Here is a 21,954-nt window from a genome sequence, read left to right on the forward strand (position 1 = left end):
TTCACTCCATTCCAAACCACAGCAAGGCTTCATATGGCAAAAAAGAAGCTAGAAAAAGTGAAGCATGTTTTGGAACAAAAATCGTGCCAGTTATTAGATTGCAGTGTTGAAGATTCTGACCATAGAGAAGAAAAATTTAATGATGAAATTGTTAAGAAAACCAAAGTTTTTGATTCCATTATATTGTTAATGAAAGAAAAAGTGCCTGTGTAAGAGTACCTGAAAAAATTCAAATTTTAACTTTAGCTTCACTCTCTTTGTCAAAAGAAAACAATGTCAGAATTCAAAGTTAGTGAGTATGTGGTTCAACAAGCAAGAAAACTGAAAACAGAAATGGGTATTTTATCAATTTTTAAGCCAAAAAGGGGGAAGTTATTCCTGATGAGGTGGAAAGGATTGTCACTGATTTTTTACCAAAATGATGACTGTATTCGAACATTACCAGAAGCAAAATACAAAGTTAACATTCAGAGGAATGGGTTTATGCAAAAAAAAGGCGCATTCTTTGCAGCTTAAGAGAATTGTACTCTAGTTTTAAATGGGAGAATCCAAACAGTGACACTGGTCTTTCTAAATTTTGTTCACTGCCAGCACTCATTTAGTGTGTCTGTGTGGTATCCACCAAAATGTAAAACTGCTTTTGGATGCGGAACACATTGAAAAGACACACAAAGAACTTATAAAATTACTTGTATGTGACTCTGAAAACTATGACTGCATGCTTAATCACTGTGATAATTGTCCCAGTGATGACAAACTGTCAACATTATTAAACTACAAATTAGCTTACAAAGATGCTGATGATGAAACTGAGTTCAGCCAGTGGATAAATGTAGATCATTGCGCAGAATCAGTAAAGCAGTCTGCAACTGTTGGTGAATACACAGACTTGTTGGTAAAAAAATTGCACTTAGATATAAATGAGTGTTGTTTACTTAAATAACACTCATTTATATCTAAGTGTCAGCCAAAATCATTGAAAAAATTGAAAGAAAATCTAATCCCGGAAAAAGCAATTCTGTTAATGGACTTTGCTGAAAGCTACAGTTTTGTATTTCAGAATGAAAATCAGAGTTACCACTGGACAAGAAGCAGCTGTACAACCCATCCTTTGTGTATTTATATGGTAAATGAAGAGAGTAAATTGGTAAAAGTGAACCACTGCTTTATAAGTGATAATATGGTACATGATGTAGGATTAGTAAATGCTGTCCAGAAAGAAATGGTTAAGTGGCTGACAGAGCATTACCCACAAGTGAAGAAACTGCATTATTTCACTGATGGATGTGCTGCTCAATATAAGAATAGAAACAGCTTTAAAAATTTGTGTTAGTGTAAAAACGATTTTTGTATTGATGCTGAGCATTCAGTTTTGCTACTAGCCACAGTAAATCTGTGTGCGATGGTATGGGAGGAACTATAAAATGTATATTGAGAAGACCTATTATTCATCTAGTGAATGATACACAAATAATAACTGCACCTGGTGTTAACAATTTCTGCAAAGTTAATATTGACAATTGTTTTTCTTCACTTCTTAGAGAAAGTCATCCTGATTTCCTACACAAGAACCTCACGAAGAGATTTTCGACAACCCACACGACACCCGGTACCAGGAATTTTCACCATTACAAACCACTTTCTTCTGATTTTTTACAGATTAGAAGAGTAACTTCTTCTGAAAAGCCTTCCTTGATTTTTCCATTCAATGAAAATTCCCCACAATGGAGATGCATTCATCTTCAACAAAATTCTTTTTTAGCAGCTGTATATGATGGCAGGTGGTAATTTGCCTTCATCAGAAATGTCTGTGATGGATAAGATGTTGATCTAATTTTTCTCCACCCACCTGGACCAGCAGTGTCATTCTTTTGGCCCGAGATGGAAGAATCTTGTTTTGTGTCTTTGGAAATCATTTTATATGCTGCTGGTGTACCTAAATCAACATCAGCAGGCTGAATGTATTACTTTAATGATATAATTTATCACAGTGGATTGAAAACAGAGACGCTCTTAAGAAGTTTCATTGATAGTTTCAGGGATCTACCTTGGTTGTGTTCAAAACAGGGGCCAGCAATACTGGTATTAGTAGATATCTACTTGCTACAATGATCACTTCAACTGTCACCTGCCGACCAAATGGTTCAATGCATACAGTTAAGACGATATCTAGTTGCAACCATCTCAATCAAAATGAGACAGCTAGGCTACAAATATAGTATCAGATGCTCTCTAGTGGCTGGACATTTAATTATCAGTGCTGAAATATGTATAAGTGGGGTTTTATTTTTTTGAAGGCCTTTTCTGAAGCTGACCAAGTATACTTGCAATTTTAAGTTTCTGTCAAAATCATAAAAATGACGTAACTTGGTGTTTTAAGCTAAGGGGTTAATCTGTAATGTGTAAGCAGATAATATAGGCATGTGTGTGTGTGTGTGTGTGTGTGTGTGTGTGTGTGTGTGTGTGGGGGGGGGGGGGGGGGGGGTCACACACACACACACACACACACACACACACACACACACACAAAAACAAAGGGAATCTAAGTGTACTATAAAGTGAGAGGCAGTAACAGTGTTTTGAGAGAGTTGACTGTAAATACTCAATATTTAAAATATTGATTTTAATCAACAAAGCATACATGGAACAAATACTTCAAACAAGAACAATATCAATGCCCTGTTACCCATACATCCAGGATAGCAACCACTTCACCACAATCATTATACATAATAACATAAATTAAATAATGTCTGAATTATAGCCATATTATGGAAATATTAACAACTTTGGTAGAATTACTATAAATGATGTACTGACAGAAAATGTGAATCTGGTAGTGTATGATGAGGCCAATACACAACAGACAAAAATTAACAACTGATTATGATAAGAAACATCAGCATTTACCAATAGTGCATAAAAGTTACATAAAAATTGTTTTCTAGTTTTAAGGAATATATTAGTAGTGATACAGAGTTCCTTAAAATGTTACAATTCAAGTGCTTCATAAAATGAGATTTTTCCAACTTCATGGAGCAATCTACAATTTACATGCTGACATTAACAGAATTATTCCATAACTAGTGACCTCACTCTTAACAGGACATTAAACTGCAATGGTGGTAAAGGCAGTAGTGGTGACATAATAATAATAATAATAATAATAATAATAATAATAATAATAGTCACCCATACTCAGACTAAAAACAATCAGTAGTGTTGCATGATATTTAACATTCTAACATGCACTGTTAGATTTCTTTCACTGATGATTTTCGTGCCTGATAAGTGTTCATTGGATTTGGTACAATACTTGCAGATAGCACTACAAAATTAACACTTGGATCATTATTCATCTATTCCTCTCTGTTCATCAGTGAAATATTTTTTTTATCAAATACGTAGAAAAATACATTTTTGTTAATCTACAAGGATGAAGGAAATTGCTGATACACAGCTTAAGAGAGAGAAATGAAAAGAGTGAACTGCATTTTATTTGTAAGTCAACTCAGGCAAGAAGAAAAATGGGAAAAAGGGGCGTGGGTTGGGGTGGGGGGCAGAGAATATAAAACATGATTATCCTAAACAACAGAAAAGTGCACACACAAACACATGAAATACAAAAATATACTGAACAGATAATTGCTAACCAATTCTGACTGTAATATGTAACTTAATTTTGAGATGGCCCAAGGACAAACTGGCTCTTTTCACTCAACATGTGAGGAGGATTTGGATATGACAATTTGTTGTGCACTGCTTGCTTGTGACACTATCACAACTCTTAACCTTCCCCCACCCCACACACAATACCTTTTTCTTTTACAGTTGATGAAATGATAGCTGATCTGAATAATGCAAATATATGGAATAGTTAAACAGTTTTTTAATTTTTGGTGCTGGTAAATGGATCATAAGAAACAGAACACCGCACTGAGAATTTTGAATAACAGTCTTAATTAGATGGGGGGAAAAGCTTTAATACTTGGATCAAACACTTAATTTAAATTGATGACAAACATCTACAGAAACTTCTATCTTAAGAGAAAACAATAAACTGCAGGTTGTAAATCACAAAATAAAAATAAAAAATGGCAGTTGGTATACTTTCAGGAGGTCATCCACATCCTTCGTATGTTGGTACCTGCAGCGAATCAATTACAACTGACATGACCGAATTATAAAGATGGATGGGGAAAGAAAACATTTATCAAGCCACGAGTCTCTAGTACAAAACATGCATAATATATCAGCCTTCTTGTAAAATTGCAACCCAGACAATTTTTTCTTTTGATTTATAAAGCTGATCCCAACAAATAAAAGTGGAATTGAATTTTACTAGATATTTTATTTATGCTGAGCTCTATTCCTTTCTCCAAAGCACATCTTCAATTTTTTTCCTTCCTGCCACCAGATAGTAGAAATATTAATACAGAACATTCAGAAACAAACACTTTGCATGTAACGGTTACAAGAGAAATGTGAGGCAAATCCTCAACAAACAGTGCTGTTCCTTCATACCATCCGATTTACAAATCAGTGTGATTCACTGAGAAACATCACATCAGTACAAATCGGCCTTTAACCAGCAGATTTGTTTTCAGAATTATTTACTTTTCCGTTTATTAATTTTTTAACTATTACAAATATTCCATTTTTCCATTTTTGATGCAACAAAAGGAGTAATTGATTTTATAAAGAAAATGTCTTAATGCAGCAAAATTTCTACACATTACATAAACAGAATGTTTGAAATGTAACTACAAAAATAGCTGAAAGATGCATTGGTGATAACAGTCTTCTGCAAAGGCCACATATACCAATATTTTAAGCAAATTCTGGAAACAGGTATAGTCAACTTTTTTGTCTTCTGCTTGCCCCTTACTACAATTATTCATTTGTTCAACTTTTGTAACTGTGTTAACCAAGCACAGTCAGTAGCCACATTTCATAATCCCCAGACCCTCCCCATTTCAAGCACCTGTGTTGTCCAAAGATGAATAGTGACTAAAGGTACTTTGTTTCATCATAATAAATAGCTGATGATATAGAGTTTCAGAATAAATGTATGAAATATAATTTTTAATACAAATCAATTTTAAAAAACAGTTTCAATTTTTTGTATGCATTTAACTCAATGAAAGCAGGTACAGTTAATCTCATGTGGACTACATTTTTAGTTAAGTTTTTTTAATCATTGACAAAAAACTGACACAACCAATTGAAATAAATTATAATGCAAAAACAATGTTATAAATCATTGTCAAGCACAATAAATGACGAAAAGTGGTCTGCATGCCATTAGTGTTGTTTAAACTATGATTTCTTTACCACAGCTTCACAGCTTCAAGATTATAGGCTAGTTACAGTACATCCATGAAATCTATTCTCTTGTTCGTTTACATAACCTCATTTTTCTTTTTAACCAGAGGAATAAAATATGACTGAAACATTAAAACAGTCAAATACAAATGTTTAGCAGTTGCAATAACATGATGGGGAGTAAATGCGATCTGCTATAAAAAATAATAATAGTAATAGTATTATCAGCCAGACAATAGCAACAGTGAAAACTGTAACACTGGTGGAGCATATGAAGAAAGTGGGGCTGGAGGGCACCCCAACCCCCTTTGTAACAATGTGCTAATGCTCAATAATGGAATGGTGTACTTACAAAATACTTGATCTCTACAAAAAATGTTTAACAATTCCCATTAACAGGTAAATTTACAACCACAAAGTCAACATTAACAAAAGACACAAGTTGTATTAAAGGAATGAAACAGTATAACAACTAAATGAGAAAGACCAACATTTACACAACATGAAATACAGTTGCTCTCAGGCATAAATAATATTGAGTTTATACACTGGGGCTATGAGTGAATCCTTGCTACACTTAAATACAGCTTGAAAGACCTAACAGTCTGTAATACTGAAAACAAATATACAGCACACATACATATGAACTAATAAGCACTTTTCATACCAACCATAGAATGCTTTATACTATAAATAATAATAATATGAATAATTACAAACACAGACGCACTATAATCTTCAGAAACTGATATTTGTGTGTGGTAAAATACATTAGGTCTTTGGTAGATAAATTCAATATATAACACACACACACACACACACACACACACACACACACACCATCATATAAAAGATATAACTAATTGTTATTTCTAATTTTTGTGGAATACTACACATTTTCCATTCGCTTCTGCATGTACAGACATTGTCTATTTCTCATAAAATACTGGCCCTACATTAAGAAAAAGTTTGCCATTTCTTTTCATTCAATAAACAGTCATCAAACTACCATTATTGCTACTAACAATGTTCCAGATAACATAGGAAAAGCTGATAATTGCACCAATAGAAAAAGATTGATGTTACACCTGTACTTTTCTCTCAGCTCTGAGTGAAAGACATACATACTGAAATCATTTAAACCACATGAGAAAGTGCTACATCCATGGCAAATGAAGCAAATATGAGCAATAATGAATGTTTCCACTGAGACTAAAACAGTCAAAATTTTCACAAACAATTTACGAGCACAGGAAGAAAAGAGAAAATAAATCTACACATAGCATATAATTTAGCCCGAACAATAGAGCAGTAAGCATTTTACATAAACTGAGAAATGAACACATTTCCTTCACAATACTTGTACAAATTCATTACCCTCATCGCTACATTCCCATCTGCAGTTCATCCTTTCCAATGGAGCAAAATATTGATTAATTTTGCACAGGAAAGTGAAAATTTTGCCAGATATATATATATATGAGGAACAAGACATATCATAAATGCATATATTTATTTGCAATGGCATTTATCAACAAAAGTCTATAATTACATCTAATGAATTGGTGAAAAAGTCTTTATCGGTATGTCATATTTTAACTGTAACACAAGTAAGCCCTATTTATACATACTTCACAGAACTACAATGTACAACATGACTAGTGAACTGAAAGCGCATACAAGTTACAATTCTTTTCAAGTGTTCTGCACAATAGTTTCAGTGACTGGGGAATACAGTGTGTCGCTGGCTCCTAGTTCCTTACCAAGGATTATTCCGGAGTCTTTTTCTGAGGTCACCGGTGCGGGATGCATCGGGTCATCAGCAGTAATGGTAACACCAAATGATCCAGATGAAAAATCATTGTGCTTGCCTGCAAAATGTTTGAACCAAGTTTATTTCGCTACACACTGCAATGTAACAAATATAAATATGGGTAGTGTTTGTAATAAAGGAGACAATATTTAAATTATATACTCATATGCCTGAGGCAACTGAAAAGCAATGCAAATTGAGTACATTTTAAATTCTAAAAATAAATGTAAAGCAGCCTGGACTGGTATTAAAAAGGAAATTAATAATTTCAATAAAGGAAACAGTATCCCTATTGACTGACAATCTCAATGAACATTTTGGAAGTAGTGTCAGCACCACCACTCCATTCAATAATTCTACCTTAGATACAGAAGCCTTGCTCCTCATGCAAAATTGACTAGTGAGAAACTGATTTGGACTCCCTTTACTTTAAGTGGCATTTACAAACTGATAAATTACACAATTCAGAAATGGAGACTATTATGGACTCAGCAATTTCATCATAGTGTATAGCAAACACTCACTCACTCTCAAACAGAGGACTAGATAAAGGAATCTTCTCAGAATGTCTTAACCTCGAAGTTACATTACCTATGAATAAAAAAGGTGATAAGCTCCCAAATAATTAAAGACCCAGTTCAATAATACCAATCACAACCAAGATAAAAGAAAATTACACAAATAAACAAAAATGTAGCTCGTCTGAAAGTACCAAAATTTTAAATGAACAACATCTTTGATTCAGATCTCACCTACCTACTGTAAACGCAACAGAAGCTCTGGTGAATAAAGTTTATGAAGGGTATGAAACAAAGCTATTTATTTAAGTCTGTCCTCATCAATGGATAGTAAGAGAAGTTTTCCCGCATTAATACTGAAGAAAGGGGGCTGGGGTGGGGGTTGGTCACTGGGTAAAACTCCTGTGGCTACCATTGGTGGGCCAACGTCATTGATTAGAAAGGGATTTTTCCCACTGTTAAGTAGTAGAAGAGTTATTGGTTTTACAAATTTCTACTGCTGCTATTTGTGGGGTCACATTAAAGGCTAGAAGCTAACTGGCCAGATCACAAAGGGGGAGAGGTCGTTTATCCAAAATATTATTGTCCACAGAGGTGGCTTCCATGGCACTGTTTGTATTGTTCACACACCGCAGCCATGTATTCACTTCCTCGATGGCACGGAACCATAATGCTGGAAGGCTATAAGCATCCTCTGTATTGAAGTTATACACATTCTTAGAAATTTCAATTGCTTCTCGGACTTTTATTCTATAAATGTTGGTTTCCTTAGCCAGCACACATACTTTATTGAAATCAATGTCTAGGTCACAGTTCTCGTGATGTTCCGCTACCACTAATTTATACTTTGTTTCAGCTGCATGTGGTGTTTGTGTTTCCCAATGTGTTCTTTAATAGTCCTTCCAGTTTTGCCTATATACACTTTGCCGGAGCCAAATGTCATTCCATTCACGCTTGCTGTGAGGAGGCAATCGGATGCATCCTTTTTCCATCGAAGAAAGTGTGGAGGCAATCGGGTGCATCCTTTTTCCATCAAAGGAAGTCTTGTTACATGGCCACACAGTGAAGAAGAGTTTAATGGTTCCACATTTTCTCAAATGGTATTCACCCCAAAATCAACTTTACCTTGGAGGTTGGGAATGAGGTCAGTCTCTCATTTCTAGATGTGCTGGTATACAGACGATCTGGCAACACTCTACAATACAGAGTGTATAGAAAGCTTACTAACACAAACAAGTATTTAGATGCCACTTCGCACTACCAACCAGCCCAGAAGCATGCAGTGCTCAACACACTGTATTCATATGCCTTCCCTATCAGCGATGACAACAACTTGGAATCGGAGTTGGGTTTTTAAAAGAAGACAACGAAGGCCAATGGCTATGACAGTTTGTCCATAGAAAGGGCTTTCAAGCAAAATATTAATTCTGCTCATAGGAAGGACAAGGAAGTGCCTTCTCGCTCTGTTAAGTTGCTGTATGTTTCTGGTGCACTGACCACATACGTAGAATTCTAAGGAAAAATTGTATTCAGACCACTTTCTTCAGTCAAAACAAAGTAAAAGACTTCTTTCTATGAAAATGGATGCACCTGATTGCCTCCACATTGTGGTGACTATGAAATGACATGTGCCTGTGGCAAAGTGTATATAGGACGAAATGGGAAGGTCTGTTAAAGAACATATTAAGGAACACAAACGCCATACAGAGCTGACACTAAGTATGAAATCACCAGTAGTGGAACATCACTAGAACTATGCTTGATGTTGATTTCAATAATGTACATGTGCTGGCTAAGGAAACCAACATTTATAGAAGAAAAGTCTGAGAAACGATTGACATTTCGAAGAACACTTCAACACTGGCTACAGGGTTCCGGCATCGTGGCTCCCCGCCATCAAGGAAGTGAATATGTGGCCATGGCGTGTGAGCAATACAAACTACACTGTGGTAGCCAACTCTGTGGACCATAATATCTTGAATAAACATTCCTCCTCTCATGTTCTACCAGTTTTGTTTCTACTCAATGATGTGGGCCCACCAATAGCAGCAAGAGGAATTTTAACCAATAACTTTTCCCCAGTACAAGTGTGGGAAAAATCCTTTTCTAACTGATGACATTTGCCCACCAATGGTAGCCACAGGAGTTTTAGCCAATAAACACCTTCTCCAGCATTAGCACAGGAAAACAACTCTTATTATCTAATGATGATGGCCCACCAATAGTAGCCCAAGGTCTTTTTACCTGATAATCCCCCTTCTTCAGAACAAGCGTAGGAAAACACCCCTTTACAAGAAAAGGCAACAATGGCCCCTGACAGTGCTCAATCTACAGTGGACCCACAAGATCCTGAAGAAGATCCTAGTAGACGAGTCGAAATGTCGATTGAAGGAATATGATGTGACCTAACACAGAAAATTTTAACTTCAAGGCTATCTATGCCTGGAACAATCATTGATTCAATCAAAGTATCTGACTGAGTGTCATATGACATGATGATCAAAAAGAATACTGTGGTACTGAAGACTGGTCACTCCCTTTAAGCAATAGGTTATACAAATAAGCAGAGATCTGCAATACCCCCAATAAAAAAGAGAAATACCCTAAGGCTCTGTTCTTGGAACCTTCCTGTTCACTTTCTACAGTAATAACTTTTTGAATTATATACGATGTAAGAATGCAATGTAAGAATGTACTATATGCTGACAATAAAAACAACCATAACTTCAGGGGAGAATTTACAATGTACGCTATAAAAACGGACAATGAGGCAAATGACCAGCCACGGGTGTCAGGCCAGTCACCTTTGCATAAACCAGACAAAAACAAGAGTAGTAATTTTTAATCTTAGGGTAACCAAAGACGAAAATAGTATAATTATTTGGACTCATTACAGACCAAAAACTCTCTTGGGAAGAACTCGTCAATTATCTGTGGAACGAGCTAGCCATGTACCTTTTTAATTCTATAAATCGAGAAACATTATGAGCAAACAGTTATTACTCCTCTCATACTTCACTTTCTTTGATTCCCATCTGCAGTATGGAATACTGCTTTGGGCTGGTTCCTCAGGGCATATATACTCTGCAAATCAGTGTGAACGCACGGTAGAGGGCACCCCCCATTGTGGCAGTTATTAAGTCTTCTTTCCATTCTATTCACGCATGAAGCGCAAAAAGGACGATTGCTTAAACAGCTATGTGCATATTGTAATTCACCTAGTTTGTCTTCGCAATCCCTACATGAGCGAAATATAAGAGGTGATTGTTTATTTTTAGATTCATCACTTAAAGTCAGTTCTTGAAAACTTCCTAATTAGGCTCTTACAGGACAGCTAAATTGCAAAATTTTATATTTCTGAATATTTAAAACAACTTGATAATGTTTGCACTATTTGAAATCTTATCAATACCTGACTGAATATTTGTACAGCTGATTAAAGGATTAATTTTATTATGTAACTGCAAAGACTCTCAGTTTACATTTAATATTGTCCGTAAGATTATTAATATACAACTAAACTGCAAGGATCCCAATGCACTTCCTGGGGGCACAGCTGAAGTTACTTCTACATCAGTTGACGACTCCCCAAACAAGATTCATTGGGTCTTCAGGAAGTAAGTTACCTACATCGTCTCATGCTAAGACTCCATCCAACAAGAGAGGCACACGGTCAGAAAAGAGTACATGTTCTGGGCTTCCTGAGGAGACAGTTCTGCTACAGTACAGATAACAGGTACATCACAGTGTGTGAGTGACATTGTGCATAGAAAGGAAGTATACTCCGAAGCTGAAGTATGCGGGACAGTAAAATTCTTGTGTGCCAAACACCTGCACACAAATCCACTGTGAAATTGTTGTGGTTTATGGACAAAATGCAACATTGCGAGCAACCGTAGTGAAATGGTGCCAACGATTTGACCAGGGCTGCATGTGATGCTGATAAGGAAGGAAGGTCTTCAGCATCGATCACAGATGTTAATGTCCAGGCAATCTTTTCAGTAAGCTCAAAGAACATCCGAGTGAAAGATTTTCCAACAATGAGCCAGTTTACACAGTGATTCTCAAATGGCTCTGTGACTAAGGAGAGGATTTCTATCGTTGAGGAATAGCACGATTATTTGAATGTTATGACTGTTGTCTAAAGAGACATGGTGATTATGTTGAGAATATAGAGACATGCATCTATGTCACTTTTAACTGTAGTGGAGCATTCAATTAAAATTATTTTGGTCTGCCATAATAATGTGTAACTTACTTTTTGAAGTCTCTTGTAAAATGCCACTTCATCCCTACTAACAAATCCTCAGTCCAGTCTCGAATTTCACTTGATAGCCCCTGTGATCTTACTGCCAATAATAGTCATAGGTGTGGTATTGAGTTAAATGCTTTTCGGACATCAAAGAAACACTGTATCTATCTGACTGCCTTGATCCATAGCTTTCAGGATGTCATGTGAGAAAAACACGAGTTGGGTTTCAGATGACTGATGTTTTCGGAATTCAGACTGGTTGGCATGCTGGAGGTAATTCATTTCGAGATGCCTCGCTTCGTTTGAGTTTAGAATGTGTTCTAAGACTCTATAATAAATGGATGTCAATAATATAGGATAGTAGTTTTGTGGACCACTTCTGCTGCCCCTTCTTAGTGTCGGGAATGATCTGTGGTTTCTACCAGTCAATGGGTACACGTTTTTGTTCAAGGTATCTATGGTAAAGAGCTCACTGAGCCACAAATTCAGTACAGAATCTGACAGGGATTCCATATCAATTGACTAACACACTGATGATGAATTCCCTAAGTTGTTTGAAAACACACACAGATATTTACCTAAGTTCTAGGAGTTGGAAGCACACAGTGCAGAACAATATGGTGTCCAACATCCAAGTAAACAGATCTGTAGTCATTTGTGACTGGAAACATCAATTTCCTTTGCAAAACCACCCACAACGATGGCTATCAGTGGGACAAGTAAAATATGCTCTTCTGACAAACAAAATGAAGAAAGGGAGGGGGAAGGACAATCAGTGTAATAACACCCCATGAACAACAATGACATTATGAAATTGAGCACAACCAAAGGTAGGGGAAAGATGGGGAAGGAAATTGGCATGTTCTTTGATAATAACAACCCTACGACTTGCATTCAGCAATTTACGGAAACCATAAAAGCCCTAAATCTGGATTGCCAGATTGGATTTTGAACTTGTATGCTGCCAAATATGAGTCCAGTGTCATGCCACAGCACTTGATAGGAGGATGAAGAAGAAAAATACATCAAGTGTACGGCCTCCCTGCTGCATACAGGCTTGCCACCATCAAGACTGGTAAGACTACAGAGAAAGACCACAACTTGTGAAATTAAAGTTGTATTGGTACCCAGTGATGATGAACTAGGGCTATGGAAGCCTGCCATATTTGGATAACTCCTACTTCTCACTGCACACACTGTGCAGTTACAACATCTGTAGGGAGCAACATTTTAACATGATTTGGGTGACAATTGTAAATGGAAGTACTTTTGTGGTTGGTGTAGTGATAGGAAGAGATGTTTGTATGAAGGGCATTTAAGTGCTGAAGAAAGGCAGATCACTGAATTGAAAAGGATCAGGTGAAGAAGATTCGAGAATAGGTGTTGAGGCTCTGGAGGAAAGAAGAAAGGATTTCCTTGCCACTGTTTCCGATCATGAAGATGCTGCCAGTGAATCAATACTAGACAAGAAAAGTTAGTTGTTGAACAGATAGGAAAGATTCCTCTAGATGACCCATAAGCATGATCCATGCAGATACGCATGGCAGTTCCATGGATTTGTTTGTATGTTTGGTCTTTACATGAGAAATAATTTATATAGTTTTTCTTATACCTTATAGATACAATCATGGAAAACATTTTTAATCATGACTGCCTTTGAACAAACACTACCCAGGTTAAAAAACAATATGTGGTATGACACTGCATATCATGGGCCATTATTCACCATATGCTGTTTCAAACTAAAGGTTTCTGAAGGTCGATGGACAACGTAAGACCAAAAGCAGTCACAGTTAGGAATACGTTCACTGATGGTCTCTACAAGTGGTGAAAGTTACTGTATAACACAATGTGGCGAAAAGAGTCAGGACAGCAATATGCACATCTACAGTTGGTGGTAGTATCATGCACACAAGGTATTAAAGGGCAGTGCACTAGTGGAGCTTTCATTTGTGCACTAGTGGAGCTTGCATTTGTACTCAGTTGACTCATGTGAAAAAGTGTCAGATGTGATTATGGCCCACTAACAGGAATTAACAGACTTTGAATGCGGAATGGTAGTTGAAGCTAGACACATGGGGCATTCCATTTCAGAAACCATTTGTGAATGCAATATTCTGAGATCACAAGTGTCAAAAATATGTTGAGAATACCAGATTTCAGGCATTACCTCTCATCATGGACAACGCAGTGGCTGACAGCCCTCACTTAACGACCGTGAGCAGTGGCATTTGCTTGGAGTACATTAAATGTATTTGCAACTGCGAATGTGAACAACCATCGTCTGTAGAATGAAATTACAACAATGAAAATTTGTGCCTGACTGGGACATGACCATGATTTCCTGCTTACTGTGAGCCATCACCTTACCCTTTGGTTATCCATGTACGACTCATGGCCGGACCCAAACTTCCATATGTCATCAGCCATGCACGTACAATCTGTACTTGTACATCCATTATGTATATACCCGTACAGGTGAGACATTTTACTTGAAAGTCACTTGCCTGGTGTCAGTGGATCAATACGATATTGCAGTGCATGGGTTATTTTTATAATTTATTTTACATTTCTAATTCTGTAGGACCAAATTGAGGAGCAAACCTCCAGGGTCATGGAATGAAATTACGAAAGAAAAGTGATAACAGATAAAATAAAATGTTTATGAATCCTGAAAAGACATCAAGATATAAGTTTATTTAAACATAATCAACAATGTAACACAGGAATCAGCTTAAATTTTCAAGGAACACCTCGACAGAATAGAAAGAATGACCTACGAGGAAACCCTTCAGTTTTGATTTGAATGTGTGTACATTACTGCTAAGATTTTTGAATTCTTATGGTAGCTTATTGAAAATGGATGCAGCAGAACACTGCACACCTTTCTGCACAAGTCAAGGAAGTGTGATCCTAATGCAGATTGGATTTCTACCTAGTATTAATTGACTAAAAGCTGCTAATCTCAAGATTAAGCTGGACTGTTCAAAAGAAATGACAGCAAAGAATATATAAGTTGAGAGGACAATGTCAGAATATCCAGACTAATGAACAGGGGTTGGCAAGAGTTTTGCTAACTTACACCGCTTGTTGCCCAAACCACCCGTTTCTGAGCCAAAAATACCCTTTGAAAATGGGATGACTTACCCCAAAATATAATACCATATGTCATGAGCCAAAGAAAATAAAATAAATAGACTACTTTTGTGTCGAACTACAACTTTTTTCAGATACTGTTCTAATAGAAAAAAATGGCAGCATAAGTCTTTGAATAAGGTCCTGAATGTGGGCTTTCCACGACAGTTTACTATCAAACTGAAGAGCTAGAAATTTGAACTGATCAGTTTCACTAATTATATAACAATTCTGTGAAATTAAAACATCAACTTCTGTTGAATTATTTATTAAAAACTGTAGAAACTGAGTCTTACTGTGATTTAGCATTAGTTTATTTTCCTACAGGCCATGAACTTATGTCTTGAACTGCACTATTTGAAACAGTGCCAAAGTTGCACTCAACAGCCTTTGCTACCAAGCTAATGTCATCAGCAAACAGAAATATTTTCGTATCACCTGTAATACAAGAGGACATGTCATTTCTAAATATAAGGAACACAAGTGGCCCCAGCACTGATCCCTGGGGCACCGCCCATTTAACAATGCCCCACTTGGATCCCATATCACAGCCATTCCCAGTACTGTGAAGAATGACCTTTTGCTGTCTGTGAACCAACTGTGAGCCACTCTCCATATTCCATAAGGGACTAACTTCTGGAGAAATATTTTGTGAGCAGCACAATCAAATCCCTCAGTTAAACCAAACAAAAATGCCTGGTGTACAAAATCTTTTGTTTAATCCATCCAATATCTCACAGTGGAAAGATAATATAGAATTTCCAATTGTTAAATCAGTTCTGAAACTAAACTGTACATTCTATAGCAATTTATGTGAAATAAAATGATCAATTATCCTTACATACACAACTTTAGAAAAACACTGATGGCATTGCAATAGGTTTAAAACTGTCTACATTATACATTTCACCCTTTTTCTGAAGCAGCATTACGAATGGGTACTTTAATTGTTCAGGAAACTGGCAATTCCTAAAGCAAAAATTACAAATATGGCTAAGTACATGGCTAACATGTGCAGCACAGCACTTTAATATACTTCTAGATACTCCATCAAATCCACGAGAGTCTTTAGTCTTCAGTAATTTAATTATTGACTCGATCTCTCAGTTGTCAATATCACAGAGAAGTATTTCATGTATCAGTCTGAGAGAGACAATTTCCAAGAGAGTTATATGATTCTCTGTAGAAACTAAGTTATTATTATATTTCCCCTGCAATGTTAAGAAAATGAATGTTAAATATTGTACATATATCTGACTTATCAATAACATTTTTACTATGTACTGGCTTTATATCCTCGACCTTGTGCTGCTGACCAGTCACTTCCTTAATGACTGACCATATGGTTTAGTTTTATCCTGTGAATTAGCTATTCTTTTTGCATACCACATACTCTTTGCCTTCCTAGTAACATTTTTAAGCACATTACAATACTGTTTGTAATAGGCTATTGTAGCTTGATTTTGACTTATTTCTAACATCTTGATACATGTCCCATTTGTTCTACATGATATCCTTATCCCACTAGTCAGCCACTCAGGCTGCCTTTTACTGCTAGTACCCTGTTTAGAGTGTTCTAAAGGAAAGAAACTTTCGAAGAGCATGAGAAATGTGTTAAGGAAAGCATTCTATTTGTCATCTATGTTATCGGTACTTTAAACATTCTGCCACACTTGTTCCTTAATGAGGTTTAAAAACTCTCTACTATAATTGGATTAGCTTTTCTACATAGACTGTAATTATCATTTGTCTGAGTACAAAAACCTTTCAGTGTTAAAATTTGTGCATCATGGTCTGAAGAGTCATTCACCCTTTTACTAACATAATGCCCATCATTAATGGGCTATGGGAGCAGACAACCGATGCAAGTGCCTTTGTTAACAGCACATCACCTGCAGTGCCTCTCATGGTCTCATGACCATATCGGTTGGACCCTTGACGACTGGAAAACCATGGCCTAGTCAGATGAGTCCCTATTTCAGTTGGTAAGGGCTGATTGTGGGGTTTGTGTGTGGCGCAGAATCCACAAAGCCATGGGCCCAGGTTGTCAATAGGGCACTGTGCAAGAGGGTTATGTAAGGGAATGGTCTGTGTTTACGTGGAATGGTCTGGGTCCTTTGGTCCAACTAAACAGATCATTTACTGGGAATGGACATGTTCGGCTACTTGGAGACCATTTGTAGTACACAACAATGGAATTTTTATGGATGACAATGCACCATGTCACCAGGGGCCACAACTGTTTGCGAGTAATTTGAAGAACATTCTGGACAATTTGAGTGAGTGGTTTGGCCACGCAGATTGCCTGACATCAATCCCATCACACATTTATGGGACATAATCTTGAGGTCAATTCATGCACAAAATCCTGCACTGGCAACACTTTTGCAATTATGGACAGCTATGGGGGCAGTATGAGACTTGTTGACTCCATGCTATGTTGAGTTGCTGCACTACACCAGGCAAAATAAGGTTTAACATGATATTAGGAGGTATCTCATAACTCCTCAGTATACATGTTGATCTCTCTTCTCCATAGTCCCCCACTCCCAAGAAATTGTAGATCAGAATATGCTGGTATAGAAGTAAGAAGGAAGTGGTGGGGTTGGTATCACGAGGTTAATGAGAAATATATAGTGTTAAGACATTGCATCTACTGTGACAATCAAGGAACATGGACTGTGTAGAGATTAATATCACAGGCAGGAAGTGCAACTGAGAGCAATTAGCTGGAGATAGTGGTCAACAAAGATAGAGGATCTTTCTGTGGGAGCACAGTAACCAGCCACAATGAGGCAATCACAAGGGACACCAGTAGAGTTGAGTTGTTGAAGTGGGATATAAGTGGTTGACTGGTTTTTGGTCAACTAGATGTTTTGAGGAACTATTGAAGGTTATACTGTACTTGTGGGCCTGGAATGTAGTGGTCAGATTTCTAAGCAAGGCGATGGAATGTTGGTGGGGACTCTCAGCCACTCAGCAATTATCATTCATGGTCACAGTCTTTACCAAAGAAAGAATGATAAAAGTTAGGAATGCCTGAAAGTTCATAATCAGGTGTTTCTTAGCTCTGATATTAGAATTGCTGGGAATGAATTCGGAGGGAGATAAGTTGGAGATGTGGAATTCTTCAAAGGTTTATCACAGTGTGGAGGAGTAAGGCTAAACTAAATTCACTGGATGAAATACAAGTCACCCCCTTAAAAGAGAACATTGGTCACTTTGGAGTTCTGTAGATGGTGTAGAACTGATACCAGCCAGTGAAATGACCTTCCACTGCTAATATAAGTCGTGTTAGTGAAGTGGTGTGGTGTGTACAGTGGAGGAAGAAAATCTGGAAACACCTAAAATGCACAACACATTACCATGCCTAATACATTTTGGAAACCCCATTGACAATCAAAGCAGCTTCCAGTCATCTCAGAATGGATCAAGTTCAGGTAACGATGATGCAGACCACAAAGGATTAATTATATTGAGATCCAGGGAATGTAGTGGCCAAGGGAGATACAATAATTCATCCTTGTGCTCACGAAATCTGTCCTGGATGATGCCATTGGGCAACAAACACTGTACGAGGGGCATTCAATAAGTAACGCAACAATTTTTTTCTGAAAGCAGATTAGTTTTTATTCACGATTCCAATACACCATACTATTCGCCCTCTTTCAGCTACAAAACGCTATTTTTCAACATCACTTCTGTTCAATGCAATGGCCTTACGGCACCTTACTGGGAGGGCCTGTATGCCTGCATGGGATTATTCTTCTGGTTGATATCAGAGCCAATGTCTCACTGCATCAATAACCTCCCCATCACCTACATGCTGCTTCCTGTGGAGTGAATCCATCATTGAGCCAAGCAATTCCACAGATGGTCCTTCATCTCTGTTTATGTTGTTCCATTAGACGGCGAGGAACACAGTGGGCAGACACCTTTGAGTACCCCAACTGGTGGATGAGTGTGTCAGCACTATTAGCAGAGACATACAGTTGTGCAATCTGGTGTTTGATTGTGATCCATCAATCACCTCAAATGAGTGTGTCTGCGCATCCCAACATTACAGGAGTCACAACTGTGCGCAAACTGGCCGGCATGCAGGAGATCAGACAGGTTTGCACAAACTTGTTGCAATGATGATGGACACCTCGCCCAATAAATCACTGTGCTTTTGTTCACTGTCAGGTCTCCATAGACAATCTGCAAGCACCTATGAATATCTGCAATTTTCTTGTTTTCCATCAACAGAAACTCAATGACAGCTCTTTGCTTGGAACACACTGCGGTTACAGACATAATTTTGAAGAATACACATGGTGCCACCATCCATCAGAACCAATCTCACCAAACTATAGGGGCTAAAATGTGAATATTCGATGATGTCCCATAACAAAGTCTGCATTTTTTCATCTGAAATTGGCCAAGAAAATAAAATATGTTGCATTACTCATTGAACACTGTCTGCCTCAATAGCTGAGTGGTCAGTGCGACAGAATGCCGTGCAAAGGGGTCGGGATTCGATCCCTTGCTGGGTCAGGGATTTTCTCCACTCAGGGACTGGGTGTTGTGTTCTCCTCCTCCTCCTCCTCCACCTCCACCACCACCACCACCACCACCACCACCACCACCACCACTTCATCCTGGTCAACACGCAAGTCGCTGAAGTGGCATCAACTCAAAAGACACGCACCAGGCGACCAGTCTACCCGACAGGAGACCCTAGCCACACGACATTTCATTTCATTGAGCACTCTTCGTACTATGTGTGAATCTGATCAGTCAAAATGGCAACATAATCCTTTGCAGTAATGTGACCATGCAGAATAACAATGGAGCCCATGGAATACCACAATAAGGCTGCCCAAACCGTCACCGATCCCCTGCTATGTTTTAATCTTGGGGCATAAACTCGGTTAGAAGCTAGAAACAGTGTGAAATGACACTCATGCAACCAAATGACTTTCTGACATTAGTCCACAGTCCAAGTTTTATGGCTTCGGCATCACGTTTTCCTATTATAGGCACTTGCATCACTGGTGGGCGGTGTAGGAATTCCAGCTCACCCTGCAATCCGTGTGTATGGAGCTCCCTTCACATTGTTCTGGCACTAATAGTTTGTGAGTGTGACATTTAATTCTGCAGTGATTTTGCAGTTGTCATCCTGTTATTTTTCGGCGCAATCATCTTCAATATCTGTCATGATCTCTCACCAGAGATTGTGACTTAGCAGACAATGATTTTCCACTTTCCCTGTATGTTGCATACATCTTCGATGAAGTGCCTCTCTGAACGCCAAACACTTTGGGTATCTTGGTTAGGGAAGCACTTACCATATGAGCACCAACAATTGGCCCATGCTCAAATTCACTTAGCTCTGATATAATGCACTGACAACTATACGAACACTGCTCTGAGAACAAATGACACTTGTAATGTACTCAGGCCATGCGTAGGTGCCTCTCATGGTCAAATACAGCAGCGCAATCTGCAGTCTGCGATAGCATCGCCATTTACGCTCAAGAATGCAGCTTTCACAATGTTTTCAACCCTTTTATAGGCTAGTCAACCGTATGGTGGTGCATCAGTGTGTATTGGCCAACATGTCTACAAAGGATGGTGCACCACTCACAGTCATGTAACAAGGCTTAAGAATGGCAGTCATAAACTAACTGACAGGAACCAGAGAAATGTATCATATCTTTTCAATCACTTACTAACCTGATGAAACTGGTGTTGTCACAAATGCATGCAATGGATATTTGAAGTTGGGTACCTCACAAATAGCCACTACTCACAGGGGCAAACACAGATGCACGTCTTTAGTGGGCCATGTAACACAGGAACTGGACAATAGGTGACTGGAGGCATGCAGCGTTGTCTAGCAAGTAACAATTTTGCCTCCTTCCAAACGCTTCAAGGTGTCAAGTAGACCGACATCCCAACAAGACATTTAACCTGCTGCGTGTTAAGGGTGTAGATAATGCCAGAAGCAATTCTGTGATATTTTGGGAGTATTTTTCCTCTGATCCAATCATTGAGGTTACAGTGAACATGAACCAAGATGTTTACTTCAACATTCTCAGTGATCAGGTGTTACCTATTCTTCCACATATTTGTGACAAGTACGCTGCGAACACTCCAGTCTTCCAAGCTGACAACAGCCACCTTCAAAGAGCTGCACACTTGCTTTCTTAGTGCAAAAACAATGAAGCACACTACTGCATCACAATTGGCCCATTAAATCACCTAATTCTAATCCTGTAGAAAACATGTGGGACCATTTTGGAACAAGGAGTGCAACATAGTAATCAAAATCCCCAAAATTTGGTAGTTCTAGATCTTATCTTCAAAAAATGGTTTCTAGTGAATAAGGCATAGCTGAAGAAATTCATGGACTCTCTTCCTTGTAAAAAAAGTTGTGTGTTTTCTTACCTGGCTTTCATCATTAGTTGATAAGAAAAAATGATTCCACTGAAGAGAGTGTGTAAATGAAAATAACCTCTATTAGTCCAACATTATTAACACTAGGTGTGGGGTTAAAGAAGTGGCCTTTTCTGAGGACCAGTAGTTCCATAGGAATCACGTTTTGGAAAATATGTTGATCGCACTGAAAGTCTAAAGAGGGACTACAGGAGCAGTGTGTTTCATCAGCGGTGCATGATGTTTCTGTGGATATGGGTATGTCAGCAATTGCAAGTTGTGTGTGGGTGGGGCAGAGAGAGGGGATGAGAGTGATAGATTCTCTGTTGGATACAGGTATGCCCATGCAGAAATAAGGCACACATAGCTGAGAGATTCCTTAGGTGCTGTTGGAAATTATGTTGGGGGATTAGCAGTCTCTACCACAGAAATTTGATGCAGGAAATTACTGTCACAGAGCAAAATTGCTTTGTGAAAGGAACAAAGCTGGT

The 21,954-nt window shown here is 37.9% G+C and overlaps 1 protein-coding gene across 1 annotated transcript in view; it reads right to left on the bottom strand.

Moving 5' to 3' along the window:
• Window positions 1-2,606: 2,606 nt before the first annotated feature.
• LOC124619525 (ubiquitin carboxyl-terminal hydrolase 20) overlaps window positions 2,607-21,954 on the bottom strand; it is a 181,515-nt gene continuing 162,167 nt past the window's right edge. The window contains exon 18 of the mRNA XM_047145972.1: window positions 2,607-7,196. Within this exon, the coding sequence (XP_047001928.1) occupies window positions 7,021-7,196 (176 nt within the window). The 3' untranslated portion in view covers window positions 2,607-7,020. The remainder of the gene's footprint in view (window positions 7,197-21,954) is intronic.

The sequence above is a fragment of the Schistocerca americana genome, chromosome 6, assembly GCF_021461395.2.
Source record: "Schistocerca americana isolate TAMUIC-IGC-003095 chromosome 6, iqSchAmer2.1, whole genome shotgun sequence".
NCBI classification, from domain to species: Eukaryota; Metazoa; Arthropoda; class Insecta; order Orthoptera; family Acrididae; genus Schistocerca; species Schistocerca americana.